This window comes from Polypterus senegalus, chromosome 7 (genome assembly GCF_016835505.1).
Source record: "Polypterus senegalus isolate Bchr_013 chromosome 7, ASM1683550v1, whole genome shotgun sequence".
Taxonomy (NCBI): Eukaryota; Metazoa; Chordata; class Cladistia; order Polypteriformes; family Polypteridae; genus Polypterus; species Polypterus senegalus.
In genome coordinates, this window is record NC_053160.1 from 124,909,472 (window position 1) to 124,928,406 (window position 18,935).

The window sequence follows — 18,935 nt, forward strand, 5'->3', positions numbered from 1 at the left end:
TCTGGGAATACTGACAGATTATTTCATATCTTTCCCACAAAAATAAATTGGAAACCAAGAAGGTGTCAGAGTTCATCAGCTAAGGTCTCCAAATGAGGTACTTAATAGGATAAATAGGAGCCTTGGCTTGAGCTGGGAGAGTTGAGCTCCATCAAGGTGGGGGATGGCACAGCACGCTGCATGCTGCTTGTGCTGATCAACAATAAAAACCTTGGACAACGTTTTCCCTTGCCCGGACGCGGGTCACCAGGGCCCCCCTCTGGAGCCAGGCCTGGAGGTGGGGCTCGATGGTGAGCGCCTGGTGGCTGGGCCTGCACCCATGGGGCTCGGCTGGGCACAGCCCGAAGAGGTAACGTGGGTCCTCCTCCCCATGGGCTCACCACCTATGGGAGGAGCCAAGGAGGTTGGGTGCAGTGTGAGTTGGGTGGTGGCCGGCGGGGACCTTGGCGGTCTGATCCTCGGCTACAGAAACTGGCTCTTGGGACATGGAATGTCACCTCTCTGAAGGGGAATGAGCCTGAGCTAGTGCGCGAGGTCGAGAGGTTCCGGCTAGATATAGTCGGACTCACCTCGACGCACAGCTTGGACTCTGGAACCAATCTCCTTGAGAGGGGCTGGACTCTCTACCACTCTGGAGTTGCCCCCGGTGAGAGGCGCCGAGCAGGTGTGGGCATACTTATTGCCCCCTGACTCGGAGCCTGTGCATTGGGGTTTACCCCGGTGGACGAGGGTGGCCTCCCTCCGCCTTCGAGGGTGGGGAAGGGTCCTGACTGTTGTTTGTGCGTATGCGCCGAACAGCAGTTTGGAGTATCTACCCTTTTTGGAGTCTCTGGAGGGGGTGCTAGAGGGCATACCTTCTGGGATTCCCTCGTTTTGCTGGGAGACTTCAATGCTCACGTGGGCAATGACAGTGAGACCTGGAAGGGCGTGATTGGGAGGAATGGCCCCCCCGATCTGAACCCGAGCGGTTTTTTGTTATTGGACTTCTGTGCTCGCCACGGATTGTCCATAACGAACACCATGTTCAAGCATAAGGGTGTTCATATGTGCACTTGGCACCAGGACCCCCTAGGCCTCAGGTCGATGATCGACTTTGTGGTGTGTCGCCGGACTTGCGCCATATGTCTTGGACACTCGGGTGAAGAGAGGGGCGGAGCTGTCAACTGATCACCACCTGGTGGTGAGTTGGCTTCGATGGTGGGGAAGATGCCGTCAGACCTGGTAGGCCCAAACGTGTTGTGAGGGTCTGCTGGGAACGGCTGGCAGAGTCCCCTGTCAGAAGTAGCTTCAACTCCCACCTCCGCAGAACTTCAACCACGCCCCGAGGGAGGTGGGGACATTGAGTCGAATGGGCCATGTTCCGTGCCTCTATTGTTGAGGCGGCTGACCGAGCTGTGGCCGCAAGGTGGTCGGTGCCTGTCGTGGCGGCAATCCCGAACCCGTTGGTGGACACCGCGTGAGGGATGCCGTCAAGCTGAAGAAGGAGTCCTATAGGACTTTTTGTCCTGTGGGTCTCTGGAGGCAGCTGATAGGTACCGCAGGCCAAGCGAAGCGCTTCGTTGTTGCTGAGGCAAAACTCGGGCATGGGAGGAGTTTGGAGAGGCCATGGAGAACGACTTTGGACGGCTTCGAGGAGATTCTGGTCCACCGTCCGGCGTCTCAGGAGGGGAAGCAGTGCAGTGTCAACACCGTATATGGTGGGGATGGTGCGCTGCTGACCTCACTTCGACGCTGTTGTCGGTGGGAGGAGTACTTCAAGACCTCCTCAATCCCACTAACATGCCTTCCAATGAGGAAGCAGAGCCTGGGGACTCTGAGGTGGGCTCTCGCATCTCTGGGACTGAAGTCACCGAGGTGGTCAAAAACTCCTTGGTGGCAGGGCCCCGGGGTGGATGAGATCGCCGAGTTCCTTAAGGCTCTGGATGTTGTAGGACTGTCTTGGTTGACACGCCTCTGCAACATCGCATGGACATCGGGACAGTGCCTCTGGATTGGCAGACCGGGGTGGTGGTCCCCTCTTTAAAAGGGGACCGGAGGGTGTGTTCCAACTATAGAGGGATCACACTCCTCAGCCTCCCTGGAAAAGTCTATTCGGGGTTCTGGAGAGGAGGGTCCGTCGGATAGTCAACCTCGGATTCAGGAGGAACAGTGTGGTTTTCGTCCCTGGTCGCGAACAGTGGACCAGCTCTTCACCCTTAGCAGAGTCCTGAGGGTGCATGGGAGTTTGCCCACCGGTCTACATGTGTTTTGTGGACTTGGAAAAGGCATTCGACCGTGTCCCTCGGGAATCCTGTGGGGGTGCTCGGGAGTATGGGGTACCGGACCCCTGATAAGAGCTGTTCGGTCCTGTACAACCGTGTCAGAGCTTGGTCCGCATTGCCGCAGTAAGTCGAGCCCGTTTCCAGTGAGAGTTGGGCTCCGCCAGGGCTGCCCTTTGTCACCGATTCTGTTCATAACTTTTATGGACAGAATTTCTAGGCGCAGCCAGGGTGTTGAAGGGGTCCGTTTGGTGGACTCAGGATTGGGTCACTGCTTTTGCAGATGATGTTGTCCTGTTTGCTTCATCAGGCCGTGATCTTCAGCTCTCTGGATCGGTTCGCAGCTGAGTGTGAAGGCTGGGATGAGAATCAGCACCTCCAAATCCGAGACATGGTCCTCAGCCGGAAAAGGGTGGAGTGCCCTCTCAGGGTTGGGGGAGAGATCCTGCCCCAAGTGGAGGAGTTCAAGTATCTCGGGTCTTGTTCACGAGTGAGGGAAGAATGGAGCGTGAGATCGACAGGCGGATCGGTGCGGCATCTGCAGTGATGCGGGCTCTGCATCGGTCTGTCGTGGTGAAAAAGGAGCTGAGCCATAAGGCAAAGCTCTCAATTTACCAGTCGATCTACGCTCCTACCCTCACCTATGGTCATGAGCTAAGGGTAGTGACGATAGAACGAGATCGCGAATACAAGTGGCTGAAATGAGTTTCCTCCGCAGGGTGTCTGGGCTTTCCCTTAAAGATAGGGTGAGAAGCTCAGTCATCCGGGTGGGGCTCAGAGTAGAGCCGCTGCTCCTCCGCATCGAGAGGAGTCGGATGAGGTGGCTCGGCATCTGATCAGGATGCCTCCTGGACGCCTCCCTGGTGAGGTGTTCCGGGCACGTCCAACCGGGAGAAGGCCCCGGGGAAGACCCAGGACACGCTGGAGGGACTATGTCTCCCGGCTGGCCTGGGAACGCCTTTGGGATTCTCCCGGAAGAGCTGGAAGAAGTGGCCGGGAGAGGGAAGTCTGGGCTCTCTGCTTAAGCTGCTGCCCCCGCGACCCGACCTTGGATAAGCGGAAGAGGATGGATGGATGGATGGATGGATGGATGGATGGATGGATGGAGAGGTGCGAAGGGATTTAAGTCAGGCCAGGATTACGAGATTTTTAGTAGGCTTTGGTAATTCTATCGTTAATGCGCTAGCAAATTTCAAATGATATCTGAACTGCTTTTTGCACAGTGGCTGTTTGCTTAAAACATACGGACACTCCTCTAAAAAATGCTGAAAGACTACCTTCACATTGATCCCTTCATTGCGGCCGCTTTATCATGGTGCTTCGCATACTTAAAAGCCCAACAGCCCTATTGATTTTTGATTGTTTACTTTTCTCTCTCTCTCGGACATTCTCTGCACCTGACAGGCACTCCTTTGAAGAGGAAGATATGTTTGCATTCTTTTAATTGTGAGAAAGAACTGGCATCTCTGTCTTGTCATGTAGCACAGTTTAAACATTTGACTAAAGGGTGTTATTTCATGTCTAGAGGGCTCTAATAATGTTAAAAACATATTTATAAGGTCATAAACAGGTTTTCAAAGCTCTAACAGTGAAAATATTAGATTTATAAATAAAGAATCCTACTTCGTGGAAATTCATTTATTTGTCTGGAGCAGATTTACCGCGATAAATGAGGGTTTACTGTATAACTGTAGAGAATATTTATAAAAAGTGTGGGAGAGTTTCTAAGGGCTTAAAATATATAAAAATAACCATATAAACATATGGTTTCTACTTTGCGGATTTTCACCTATCGCGGGGGGTTCTGGAACGCAACCCCCGCAATCGAGGAGGGATTACTGTACTGTCAAGATGAACATCCTTCCCAAGCTTCTTTTTCCTATTTAAGAGCATCCTCATATACATTAACAAATCGTTTTTAAGAAATTAGACTCAATTATAATCTAATCTCATTATTTGGAATTCAAAACATCCATGCATCCAAAGGGCTACTCAACAATAACCTAAAGCAGTAGGGAGCATGGCATTAACTAACTTTCAATTTTATTACTTTCCATGAAATATATAAGATAAAAGACCTGGAAATTGACACATTGATGAGTAGACACAAGCCTGTTCTGTAATAGAAATAAAACTATTTTATCTGTTCTTGCTGTACTTATTTATATAAGCACTGCTTTGTGCCCCAGTATATACAAATTACCATCAATATACTAATAATCCTGTTCATCGATCATTCAAAATATGGAACCAATGCAGTAAGCATTTTAAGGCAGAGAACCTTTATCTGTTACACCTCTACATGATAGTCACCTTTTGCTACCCTCTCAAACCTACACAGTATTTAATGTTTGGAAAATGTCTAGGATTAAAACACTTAGAGAACTGTATATAGATAATGTCTTTACATCTTATGAACAATTACGCTCCATATTTAACTTTCCATCAACACAATTTTTCCACAACTTTCAAATCAGAAATTCTGCTAAAAGGAACCTGCCCAATTTTTCTCACCTTCCATCCATTTTTACACCAGAAGAAATACTGATCAGTCTTGAAGATTTGGACAGCATCTCTATAATAAATAAAAACATTTTAATGTACCTTTTTTTTTTTTTTTTTAAAAGATGTCAGGTTAAAGTGGGGAAAGGATGTTTCACTGAAAACATCTCAGAAAATGAGTGGAGAACAACAATGCATATAATACATTCTAGCTCCATATGTGCAAAGTAATCAATAATTCAACTTTACATTTTTTTTTATTGTATTTAGGCTGAGATTCAACCTATGAACACTGCACTCTAGCTCCAGCCTCACTGGGCCTCATGTTTTGGGCGTGCACCAAATTAATATCATTCTGGACAAAAATCTTTGAATGCCTATCAGACAGCTTTGGTGTCATATTCACTCCTAACCCATTAACTGCTTTGTTTGGTGTATTCCCAGATGTGTTTAAAGTGAAGAAGGACAAAATGATTGTAATTGCTATTGCCACACTACTAACATGTAGATTTATTTATCTTGCTCAACTAGAAGAATCCCAGCCCACCTTTTATAAGTTATTGGGTAACTGATGTTCTGTACTATTTGAAATTGGAAAAAATCCAATTCTCTCTTAGAGAACCTGTTCAAATTTTTTTTTTTTTAAAAAAAATGGCACGGTCTGATTAATAAAATTTTAGAATAAGCATTTACATCAGGAAAAAGGACATTCTCCCTTCTTTGTTGTTTTTATAGATTTGTTCTTGCTGTTAGTTCTCCTCTCTTTCTTTTGGGTATTGGTGGGGGTTGTGTTCTGGTTTAGTAAGTTTGACTTGATTGTATGTAATGTTATTTTCTTTGTTGTAATAGTTAGTCTTGATTGTAAGGAATATTATTTTCTTCAAGTAAAACCGATAAAAAAAAAAAAGAACCTACATGTTCAACAGGGATGTAGATGGAAAAGGAAGAACGGCAGTTACCTTTCGTGTGTAGCAGAAAAAGACAACTATTTTACTATTATTTCAGTGCTGCTTCCGTGGTGCAACGCAATATGTTACTGGCTGTCCCAGCTGCATGGAAATGCGGAGACCTACATGGCTCCATGCGCAGCTCAGTTCCTTACCAGTGACTCATTGCCACCCACCACTGAAGTAAAGAAAAGAGGTGCAAAGCATTTAGTTTACCACAGAAATTAAACGGGATCCTGTAGACTTGCAATGTTTTTTGGGACATTGCTTCTTTGAGTTTTGTGTGTCAATTGTTGTGATAACTGTGTAAGAAAGCCCTCCTGATAATTTTTTCCATACACCTGTGAATAAAGACTTGCCTCCATGTGTAACATCTCACATTCCTGATCGGTCTCAAACTACAAGACATCCAGTGGTGCCATCTTCCCCACTACATGGAGTGAAACAGTCCTGCATATACGTTTTCCTCACATAATCTTTAACTTTTTTCATAATCTTTTTTTTTTTTAAATTACTCTGCCACCATATTCCAAAATGTGACATTTTTATCATATGCTGTATCTTATCTGTAACTGAATAAGAAGGAAGATAACACTCAATGCAAAGAAAAACCCATATGTATTGTGACAGATAGGGGGCACTGTTGATCCCTGAACCCTCAGACAACATGTTCAGACACCAGGTAAAAGTCCCAATAAAGAATTTATTAATATAATACTTGCACAAAGCACCTCCACTATTCTCAATAAACAATACAATAATCAATAATAATAACAACAATAACCAATCCTCCACTCCCAGCAGCTCCGTCACACTTCCTCCCAACTCGGCTCTATCTGCTGGGGTTTCCCATTGTCCTTTTATATTCCTTGACCCGGAAGTGCTTCTTTCTCTCAGTCCATGTGATTTTATAGCACTTCTGGGTCAGGTGAAAACTTTTTCTTCTTCAGCCCGGAAGTACTTAATTCCTTCTGTCCCCATGATTAGGGAGTAGTTCCGGGCTATAAAAATACTCGTGCCTCCCTACTGCGGCCCCCACGGTATCCAGCAGGGCTGTGAAGTAAAACTCCAATGTCCATGATGCCCTGCTGGAATTCGAGGCCCCTCCATTTAGCGGTGTGGGGGTATTGGCCGGGATAACATATATACTGTAAGTCTGATACTCAGTGGTACAAATCAAAATGTGCCCATTCTGAAATTATACAGATAGCTCTTTCACAGTCTGTTGCTGTGGTGCTGTTTATATTGCTTAGAAATTCACAGTGTAACATGTGTGTTTCTATATTATGGTAATTTAAATGTAAATCAATTTTTTTTGGTTACAGCCAAGTACATGAATCTTGGAAATGAGATTAGTGAGTAATTCCATCTTACTTTCATTTTGTTAATGTTCTCATTCAGAGATCTTCCACAAGTTACATTTTATCAATCCAGCTATGTCAGCTTTAATGGTTTCTGACTGGAACAGTGTATGTTATCAAAAGTGTGCCTTTTGATTCACACCTACAGTTTTGTTTCTAGATCATTTGTGAATTTGATACTTGTTTGTCTGCCTAATATGACTGGGAATGTCATTGTTTGAAATTGCTAATCTCTTCTTATACATAGACCTCTGGTTTTGGAAAATGAGAGACAGATTCGGATCAAGAATGGCAGACATCCAGCAATTGATTTATTATTAGGAGAACAAGACCAGTATGTGCCCAATTCAACAGAACTACATGTGAGTACTTGAGGAAAGATACAGATGAAAATTAATTATGGTAAACTTTTTCTTTTATTTCAATATTGAACAGCATTAGAGGTACAGTAAGCTAAAAAGCATTTTCCAGTTTTTAAACCTACTTAATCCAGTTTAGGTTCATATGAAAATAACTCTTTACTACTGGATAAGAATTTTATTTGCACCATTAGAAATTGTTTTCATGTAACAATAGATTATATTTCTTCTGATACTTTTTTTTATTTTAACTGTATTATGTTAATTTGTGTAGAAGTTTGTAAAAGTTGTGTAAAAAAGTGTAAGAGCCAACATGCTACATCTAATGAATCTAAAGAAAGACGTATGACTAAATTTACAGCTGTATTCCTTCACTAGATACTGACTTAATTGCTCACTCTGTGAGTTTGTGCAATAACCTTTCTGCTAACAATAGAATTACCAGAGCCTACGAAAAAAACTTGTAGATATGGCCCACCTTAAATCCATTTGCACCTCTCCACCAGCGTCTTTTTTCCTGTAAATGTGCAGATAAAGACAAACAGTCTGCTATTCCATCTCCCCACCGCTGCAAAACGTGCACAAAGTTCTCCTAGCTCATGCCCTGATTATCTGGGAGTGAAGTGCTGGAGTTTTAGAGTGGAAATAATAGATCGTTATTTGGAATACATGCATTTCATGTGTGTTCCATTTCTACAATAATCTATGTAAACACATTTTTAAAACAGAAACGTTTTTCATATTTTAGTAGTAAATGACAAAATGTAGGCATAAACTATATAATGTATGAAGCCTGAAGTCCTTTTTTTGACTTTTATTCTCTCAGTCACGATCATGATACATACTACCGCCCTAGGGATCTGACGCTGTTAGTTTTTTTTTTAAACTGGGAATAACTGTAGATGTGAGTGGTGTTTTGAGGCAATGGAACTAGACATTCTCTGATCTGGAGAGATAAAAGCTAACACATAAACACTTGATTTTTTTTTTATTCAGTTTTATTGAGTGATCCTGCTCACGCTGAATTAGTATGTGCCTTACAGGCCATGATGTCAAAAAAAAAAAAACAGAGACATAGGTATATATGATATTTGAAATTCTTCATTTTATGACCTGTATAGTACATTTTGGAAAACATTGTGGCACGTATACAACATTGTTCAAATTATTCATATTCATTCGCATAACATCTTGCGGTTGTAATCCGTGAACATGTGTTCCCCCCAACCCCGATCTTGCCAGTCCCCACATGTTGCTGTGTGGTGGTGTTTCTTTTGTACTCCAGGACATTCAGAGGAAAGAATAGTACAGAGAGGTCAGTTCAGTGCTATATGCAATCATCAAATTCAAATGTTAACAGTTCACTCACACGCAAGGACCGTCCTTCCTACATTTACAACGTGTGTACCTGTTGCAATGTACACACTTCTCTCTATGCTTTGGTTCCTGTTACACTGAAAGGGCACCTGACACTGACTCAGTTTACTTTCCTAGGGAAAGTGGCTGTCTTGGAACAAAAGCTTGTCAATGTTGCATCCTCCTTTTCTTTTTCCATCACCTTTTCTAGTAAGATGCGACAACGAAGTTCCTCTGCATGGTGAGCCATGAACACTTTTTTTTTCTCAGTGGCCCCTGTGCATACCTTGCACAGTACATGTGCATTGATCGCCGCCAGGTCAAGCTTATTATAGCACACAGCAACTGGCCACCTGCATGTTCCTGCTTGCACTGAATAAAATAATTTCAAATATCATATATGCCTATGTCTCAGTTTTTTTTTTTTTTTGACATCATGAACCATAAGGTGCATACTAATTCAGCATGAGCAGGAACACTAAATAAAGCTGAATAAAAAAAAATCAATTGACGGTGAGATACAAAGAAGGCAGAGTTCGCCACCGTTTTTGTGTTAGCTTTTATCCTCCAGATCAGAGAATGTCCAGTTCCATTGCCTCAAAACACCACTCACAAGGGTTATTTATTGTAGCATGATCTGCCACTCTCCTATAAACAGACACAGCAGTCAGGCAGGGTCGTGGCCAAGTTATACTGTGCCCTGCATTTACAATATTCCTTGCATCACCCATCGAGCTTGCTTTGGTGGAGAGATGCAGCAGAGCTGTGAGCCTGCTGTTGCCTCAGCAATAGTCTTCCACAGACATGGTGATCACACTTCAGGACGCTCTTCAATGTGTTGTACAGTTGGGTAGGGGTCCCAAGAAAGTTTAGAAATCTCACATTTTCATGAATGAGTGTTGCATTCATAGGAAAGTTTCTTGAACAAGGATCACTTAACCACATAAAAGCTGTGTTTTCAACGTCTTCAAATGCAGCAGTTTGCATATGTTTGCAACCTGAGATTTTTCTTCTTTTTTTGCTCAGTCTTTCAAGAAAGTTGACAGTGTCAATGGCGAAATTCCGAATTCATTTTTTCTTTTTGCCGCAATTGAGAGCTGCAAAAATGTAAAGGTTTTTTTTTTTTCTAATATGAACTGTTATCGTTTTTCGTGTCTGCCATTTCTATAAGAGGGTGACAATGAGTTAAATTCCAATGGATGATGAACAATAAGCAAAAGGTTTCACTGAAAACCACTGAAAACAAAAACAGCAAAAAAAAAAAAAACAGTTCAAGGAAAGTTCAAAGAAAGATTTTTTTTTTTTAACAATGTTTCTGTTTGGGGATCGTGGTGCACAACTACAACCACAGAACTAACTGCTCTATGGCTGATTCATTCAGGCATTTTAAGGTCTTTTGGGCACTTCGTTGTAATGAAAGTATCTGTTGAATGTATTTCATAGTAACACGATTTCTATAGACTCGTGTCATATGGGGAAACTGTCGGGACCATACAAATACTTCGTTGTAATGAAAATTTCGTTGTAAAGATATTTGTTATAACGGAATTTTACCTGTACTAATTAAAAATATGTGCTCTGGACTAAGTATCAGTAATTACTATTAGGTGAACTGAGCCTAAACCATAAAATACTTATATGTTAGAGGGATTTTGGAATTAGTCTTAAACTTATTTCTGTGTCAATGTCTAGAGAACATAACATGGATGCGTTTCTGCAGTTAACAGTAAAGCATGGCAGAGATTCACTGCTGGTTTGGTGCTGCATTTCTGAAAATTTAGTTGGTGTTATGATCAGAATTTATTAAATCCTCAGTGCTAAGAAGTGAAAGGAGATTCCATTATGAAATACCTTTCAAGAGGCATCTGATCAATCCCATCTTCATTATGCCACAGGAGAGTGACCTTAAAACATAGCCAAAGTCATAAAGAACTAACAGCCCTGGTCAGAACATAATTGAACTCCTCTGGAATTACCTGGAGAATCAGAAGCAAGGAAAAATGGAAATTGGAGACTTTATAGAAGTATACTTTCAGCTTGGTCTTAAAGAAATAACATTTGTTTTTGCAGTTTGTCATGGATATATTATCACTGAAAGTCATTTAAAACTTTTGAAGTCTAAAGTTCTATTTCATCGTAAGGTCTATAGCAACATTGAGGAAATTATTGTGTTTATACAGCAACAATTGCAAAGCTCAGGTCAGCTTCATGAATACCGATGGCTGCACACAAAATATCAAAAAAAATGGTTTGCATGTAAAGATGGAGGATTTTCGTCTGATATTTAAAGTGCTATATCCAAGAGGAGTTTGCCTTAGCAAAGCCAGAAGACTCCCATCGGTGAAACTATTTTGCAAGAGGACAAAGCTATATATGTCATTTTGATTCTTATGACAGAATCAGAATCAGAATATCTTTGACATTGTAACAAATACAATGAAATTAGGTGTAGTTCCTGCGGTGTCAAAATATAAATAGCAGGTTGTTGTCAGTGCACCATGCTGTCAACCACTCCACTTCGTCCCTGTAGGTGGACTTATCCTCCCCAGAGATGAGCCCCACCACAGTGGTATCATCTGCAAATTTGACAGTGGTGTTGCTGTGGTGGGTGGGGGTGCAGTCATGTGTTTACAGCATGAAGAACAGGGGGCTTAGCACACAGTCCTGAGGAGAGCCGGTGCTGATGCTGATGGCCGAGGAGATATGAGGGCCCACCCTAACCCTTTGTGTACGGTCTGTCAGGAAGTCTTTAGTCCATATACAGATGGAATACTGGAGTCCCTGAGCTAGCAGCTTGCACACCAATCTGTGAGGGAGGATGGTGTTAAAAGCAGACCTAAAATCAATAAAGAGGAGACATGCGTAGCTCCCCTGGTGCTCCAGATGGGACAGGGTAGCATGGAGAGCAGCAGCAACCGTGTCCTCAGTAGACCTGTTAGCCCTGAAAGCATGTTGGTATGCATCAAGGGTGGGAGGAATAAAGGACATGATATGACTCCGGACCAGTCTCTCAAAACACTTCATCAACACTGGGCTGAACGCTACTGGCCGATAGTCATTCAAGCAAGTTATGGGTGATTTTTTTGGTAAAGGGAGTAAGATGGAGGATTTCAGACAGGGAGGAACTGAGGCCTGAGACAGTGACAGGTTAATGATCTTTGTAAAGACCCCAGCCAGCTGCTCTGCACTGCTCCTCAACACACGTCCAGGGACACCGTCGGGACCTGCTGCTTTCCTAGGATTGACAGCCTGGAGTGAGCGTCTAACCTCATGTTCCTCCACCCTAAGGGGGCGAGTGATGTTGTTGTGAGCTGCTGCTGCGTGTGTAACAGCTGCCTCTGATAGTTCCACCTCAAAGTGAGCAAAGAAGTGGTTCAGCTCCTCTGCCATTGAGGCGTCACCTTCAGCATGTCCACGAATGTAGTCCTGTTCAAGCAGTCCTGCAGCTGCAGACAGGTGTCATCAGGCCAGGTTGTGATGGATCTTGTGGTGGTAAGAGCAGATTTGCGGAGAGGGGTTTATGCAGGAATCATTAGCAGTGACATATGATCAGAATTAAGCCATGTGGTATTTGTATAAATGGTTGCATTGATGGGTTTTCCAGAAATATTATTTGGTTAAATGCATTTACTACAAGCAGTAATCCAAAAGTTGTGGGAGGCTCCTTTATGGAAGCTGTAGAAAGACTTAAAGGTTGTCCTAAAATAGCCAGAGGAGATCTGGGTACTGAAAATGTTTACACTGCACCATAGACAACTACTTGAACAGAGCCAGAACTGCCAGTCAACGAAAAGAAAGTTGGTGGGGACTTCTAAGGTGGCAGTCAATGGATTTCTTCATGTCCTTTTTCGCTCATTTGAAGGACAATGGCATGTTTTAGGGGTTTGCTTTCTGGATAAAAGTACTAAGGGAAGTTAAGCTAAAGTTAGAAAAATGGGATTTATTAGAAAATTGAGCAAACCTTAACAAAACTGATGAAGTGATTTCTCAATGTCGTCTCCACCCTTCTCAATGCCTTGAAGTGCCGGGATGCCAGCAGAATCCAGACAAGCCTAGGTGTTCTTAGCAATGTGTGGGCGGGCATTGTCTTGCAGCAAAAGGACTCCTTAAGACAGCTATCCCTGCCCCTTGGATTGATTAACAGGCTTCACATTGGTCTCCAGCAAGTCACAGTAACTTGCACTAGTGATTGGAGTACCCCTTGGCATGTAGTGTTCGACAATAACTCCGGTGCACAAGTTGTTGCAAGGACAAGACAAAATGGCTCTTGGTACCTTTGTATCACAGCAGAGAAACCTTGGAAAATCTCTAATGTAAACATTTTCAGTATCCAGATCTCATCTGGCTATTTTAGGACAACCCCTGAGTCTTTCTACAGCTTCCACAAAGTAGCTTTCCACAATTTTTGGATTACTGCTTGTAGTAAATGTGTTTAACCAAATAATATTTCTGGAAAACCCATCCAAAAAACATACACAGGTTAGGACCACACGTGAAATACACTAAAATAGACTAGAAGAATCTTTCATTTTCTTGTGGACACTTTCTGTATACTGTATATACAGTATATGTATATAGCAAGAAGCAAAAATCATTTGTTTATTGTGTTTCCAAATTGTCAAACAACTGATTAATATTGAAATTTGCTTAATCTTTAGTATTCACATGTTCCCCAACACTAAAATAAATATTAGCTTTGTAAACATATCTGGACAACAATAGTTATTTTTGGTGGTATTGTAATATACTAATTACTTTCTGGTTTAATGAAAAAAAAAAATGCACTTTATAAATGTGTCTAAATATTGCATGATTTATAAATGAGTGCCATAATCTAGGAAAGTATATTTGTTTGTTACTGAATGTTGTGAGTTTTGTGGAGGAATAGTTATTTACTTCTTTGACAGCAGTATATTTGAATCTACTCACAATTTATTTTGATTAAACAAGCATATCAAATAATCTACATTTATCCTGCAATTCTTTCTTAATAGGGTGATGGTGAACGGGTTATGGTAATAACTGGCCCCAACATGGGAGGGAAGAGTTCCTATATAAGACAAGTTGCTCTTATCATCATAATGGCTCAGATAGGCTCATTTGTTCCTGCTGAGGAGGCTGTTGTTGGGATTGTAGACAGCATCTTTACAAGGTACTGTGTAATCATCTTTACATTCTACATGCCATCAATATTAAGTAATATAGCAGTTGTTCATTAGTTTTGCTAAATAACACTCTTGAAGAGTCAAAGGCAGCACTTTTTTTATCTATTAAATATGATATGCTATTGATTATTGAATACTAGCTGAAATACCCAGCGTTGCCCGGGAGGAAAATAAAGTGTTTTTTTTAATTGTTTGAGAGAAAAAACAAAAAAGAAACCCAGCCACAGGGGATGCACAAACCAGTGTTTCTTCGTGCCAGTCCCAAGCCCAGATAAATGGGGAGGGTTACGTCAGGAAGGGCATCTGGTGTAAAATTTTGCCAAATCAATATGCGGACAACAATTTTGGATGATCCGCTGTGGTAACCCCTAACAGGAGCAGCCGAAAGAAAAAGAAGATAATAAAAAAAAAAGCACAACTTTAAAAATAAATTAACAAACAATGAAGACTCACTAATTTGTTTGTCTTGCGGTCTTGTATGTATGTTATTATCCAGTTGATACTTGGAACCAGCCAACTCTATTTAATTTCAAAAGCAACTTAGGCACGGTGCTGCTCAAACATAAAGAATGCTGGCAGTTACTTCCAGTTCGCCCTCTGGTTGGTATTTCGAGTGTCAACTGGATGATAACATGTATATATGACCGCAAGATCACCTTCCACCCTACCCAGAAGTGGGTGGGTTTGGGTTGATTTCACCCTACAGTATTTTAAGTCGACCAATGAGAAACATGTATCAAGTGTCATGAAAATCACTCCAGCCATTCGGACGTGATGCTGGAACATACATACATACACACATTGACTTTTATATATATATATATATATATATATATATATATATATATATATATATATATATATATATATATATATATATATATATATACACTCACCTAAAGGATTATTATGAACACCATACTAATACAGCGTTTGACCCCCTTTCGCCTTCAGAACTGCCTTAATTCTACATGGCATTGATTCAACAAGGTGCTGAAAGCATTCTTTAGAAATGTTGGCCCATATTGATAGGATAGCATCTTGCAGTTGATGGAGATTTGTGGGATGTGCATCCAGGGCACGAAGCTCCCGTTCCACCACATCCCAAAGATGCTCTATTGGGTTGAGATCTGGTGACTGTGGGGCCATTTTAGTACAGTGAACTCATTGTCATGTTCAAGAAACCAATTTGAAATGATTCGAGCTTTGTGACATGGTGCATTATCCTGCTGGAAGTAGCCATCAGAGGATGGGTACATAGTGGTCATGAAGGGATGGACATGGTCAGAAACAATGCTCAAGTAGCCTGTGGCATTTAAACGATGCCCAGTTGGCACTAAGGGGCCTAAAGTGTGCCAAGAAAACATCCCCCACACCATTACACCACCACCACCACCAGCCTGCACAGTGGTAACAAGGCATGATGGATCCATGTTCTCTGTTTACGCCAAATTCTGACTCTACCATTTGAATGTCTCAACAGAAGTCGAGACTCATCAGACCAGGCAACATTTTTCCAGTCTTCAACTGTCCAATTTTGGTGAGCTCGTACAAATTGTAGCCTCTTTTTCCTATTTATAGTGGAGATGAGTGGTACCCGGTGGGGTCTTCTGCTGTTGTAGCCCATCCGCCTCAAGGTTGTGCGTGTTGTGGCTTCACAAATTCTTTGCTGCATACCTCAGTTGTAACGAGTGGTTATTTCAGTCAAAGTTGCTCTTCTATCAGCTTGAATCAGTCAGCCCATTCTCATCTGACCTCTAGCATCAACAAGGCATTTTCGCCCACAGGACTGCCGCATACTGGATGTTTTTCCCTTTTCACACCATTCTTTGTAAACCCTAAAAATGGTTGTGCGTGAAAATCCCAGTAACTGAGCAGATTGTGAAGTACTCAGACCGGCCCGACTGGCACCAACAACCATGCCACTCTCAAAATTGCTTAAATCACCTTTCTTTCCCATTCTGACATTCAGTTTGGAGTTCAGGAGATTGTCTTGACCAGGACCACACCCTAAATGCATTGAAGCAACTGCCATGTGATTGGTTGATTAGATAATTGCATTAATGAGAAATTGAACAGGTGTTCCTAATAATCCTTTAGGTGAGTATATATACAGTGGTGTGAAAAACTATTTGCCCCCTTCCTGATTTCCTATTCTTTTGCATGTTTGTCACACAAAATGTTTCTGATCATCAAACACATTTAACCGTTAGTCAAATATAACACAAGTAAACACAAAATGCAGTTTTTAAATGATGGTTTTTATTATTTAGGGAGAATAAAAATCCAAACCTACATGGCCCTGTGTGAAAAAGTAATTGCCCCTTGTTAAAAAATAACCTAACTGTGGTGTATCACACCTGAGTTCAATTTCCGTAGCCACCCCCAGGCCTGATTACTGCCACACCTGTTTTAATCAAGAAATCACTTAAATAGGAGCTGCCTGACACAGAGAAGTAGACCAAAAGCACCTCAAAAGCTAGACATCATGCCAAGATCCAAAGAAATTCAGGAACAAATGAAAACAGAAGTAATTGAGATCTATCAGTCTGGTAAAGGTTATAAAGCCATTTCTAAAGCTTTGGGACTCCAGCGAACCACAGTGAGAGCCATTATCCACAAATGGCAAAACATGGAACAGTGGTGAACCTTCCCAGGAGTGGCGGCCGACCAAAATTACCCCAGAGCGCAGAGACGACTCATCCGAGAGGTCACAAAAGACCCCAAGACAACGTCTAAAGAACCGCAGGCCTCACTTGCCTCAATTAAGGTCAGTGTTCACAACTCCACCATAAGAAAGAGACTGGGCAAAAACGGCCTGCATGGCAGATTTCCAAGACGCAAAACCACTGTTAAGCTAAAAGAACATTAGGGCTCATCTCAATTTTGCTAAGAAACATCTCAATGATTGCCAAGACTTTTGGGAAAATACCTTGTGGACTGATGAGACAAAAGTTGAACTTTTGGAAGGCAAATGTCCGTTACATCTGGCGAAAAGGAACACAGCATTTCAGAAAAAGAACATCATACCAACAGTAAAATATGGTGGTGGTAGTGTGATGGTCTGGGGTTGTTTTGCTGCTTCAGGACCTGGAAGGCTTGCTGTGATAGATGGAACCATGAATTCTACTGTCTACCAAAAAATCCTGAAGAAGAATGTCCGCCATCTGTTCGTCAACTCAAGCTGAAGCGATCTTGGGTGCTGCAACAGGACAATGACCCAAAACACACCAGCAAATCCACCTCTGAATGGCTGAAGAAAAACAAAATGAAGACTTTGGAGTGGCCTAGTCAAAGTCCTGACCTGAATCCAATTGAGATGCTATGGCATGAACTTAAAAGGCGGTTCATGCTAGAAAACCCTCAAATAAAGCTGAATTACAACAATTCTGCAAAGACGAGTGGGCCAAAATTCCTCCAGCGCTGTAAAAGACTCATTGCAAATTATCGCAAACGCTTGATTGCAGCTATTGCTGCTAAGGGTGGCCCAACCAGTTATTAGGTTCAGGGGGCAATTACTTTTTCACACAGGGCCATGTAGGTTTGGATTTTTTTCTCCCTAAATAATAAAACCATCATTTAAAACTGCATTTTGTGTTTACTTGTGTTATATTTGACTAATGGTTAAATGTGTTTGATGATCAGAAACATTTTGTGTGACAAACATGCAAAAGAATAAGAAATTAGGAAGGGGGCAAATATTTTTTCACACCACTGTGTGTATATATATATATATATATATATATATATATATATTGTCACAAAACGAGACAAAGACAGAAAAAGGTTTGGGGCAGCCACCCATGTAATTCGGTATCCCGGCTGCAACTTCGTTTTTCTTTTAAATACCAGCACTGAAGTGCTTAGAACAGAGTCCAAAACAAGACTGACACAGAAGGGAAAAGGGAAGGCTTTTAAAGGGGGAGACAGGAAGTGAGGTCATAAGGGTCGGGCACGTGTTCATCGCTCATTGGTTCAGTCCCGGATGTGACATCAGGGGGGCCGGAGCTGGCAAGGTCTGTCTCCATTGGCTCGGTCCCAGAAGTGACGTCCAGAGAGACAGGTGGAACCTCCCGGGTTAGGTCTACAGGGAAGTGAGAAAGAGAGTTAGTGCGCTCTGCCACATCCCGCATGGCTCAGAACTGCCTTCACTCGAGCCCTTTAGCTGCCTCCCATGCGCGTGTGTGACAATATATATATATATATATATATATATATATATATATAGATATATATATATATAGATATATATATATATATATATATATATATATATATAGATATATATATAGATATATATATAGATAGATGTTGAAGAAAAACACAGATGAAAAGAAAGAGCATGTATACTTTTTCTAGGAACTGATCAAGATAGATTTTCCTTTATTCTCCTCTTTAGTAATTACCCTGGACATTCAAACATTCCAAAAGTGTAAGTGGCGAGCTGCATATTTATTACTTTATTTAGGGTTATTGTACCTAAGGTAACAAACATTTTATGTTAAGCTAGGTAAAGATACTTTTATCCAAAGCAACTTAGAAAAGAGGTCAACATAATTCATTAAGGTCAGCTTGTGGGAGTGTTTGGGAACAAGTGTTACAGGACAGGGATATAAAATTGACCAGCGCAAGTGATGAGCTCAGAACAAAAATTCAAGCTAGTTACCATTCCTAGATAATAAAAAATATAACAGTAATATCAGTTTAACAAAATTTAACCAAACAAGAGAGTCTACAAACGCAGGTAGTCAGAATTCAGAATGGAGGTGGGCAGTTCGTTTCACCAGCTAGGAGCTACATATGAAAAGATTATGGACCAAGATTTGACACCTCAAGAGTCTGCATCACAGACATCATTCATTAACACAGCTGAGTGGTCAAAAAGGAGCATAGGACATCACAAGTGCCTCCACACACACACACACCACACACACACACACACATATATAAAGTATATTATAGGTGCTGACCCATTGACTACAGGATT

General features: G+C 41.9%; 1 protein-coding gene across 5 annotated transcripts in view; it reads left to right on the forward strand.

Annotated features, from left to right (window-relative positions):
* Positions 1–18,935, forward strand: part of msh3 (mutS homolog 3 (E. coli)) — a 351,434-nt gene that overhangs the window by 155,564 nt on the left and 176,935 nt on the right. For all 5 annotated transcript variants that reach the window (XM_039759260.1, XM_039759261.1, XM_039759263.1 and 2 more), the window contains exons 19-20: positions 7,316–7,430; positions 13,778–13,935. In XM_039759260.1, coding sequence (XP_039615194.1) covers positions 7,316–7,430; positions 13,778–13,935 — 273 coding nt within the window. The remainder of the gene's footprint in view (positions 1–7,315; positions 7,431–13,777; positions 13,936–18,935) is intronic.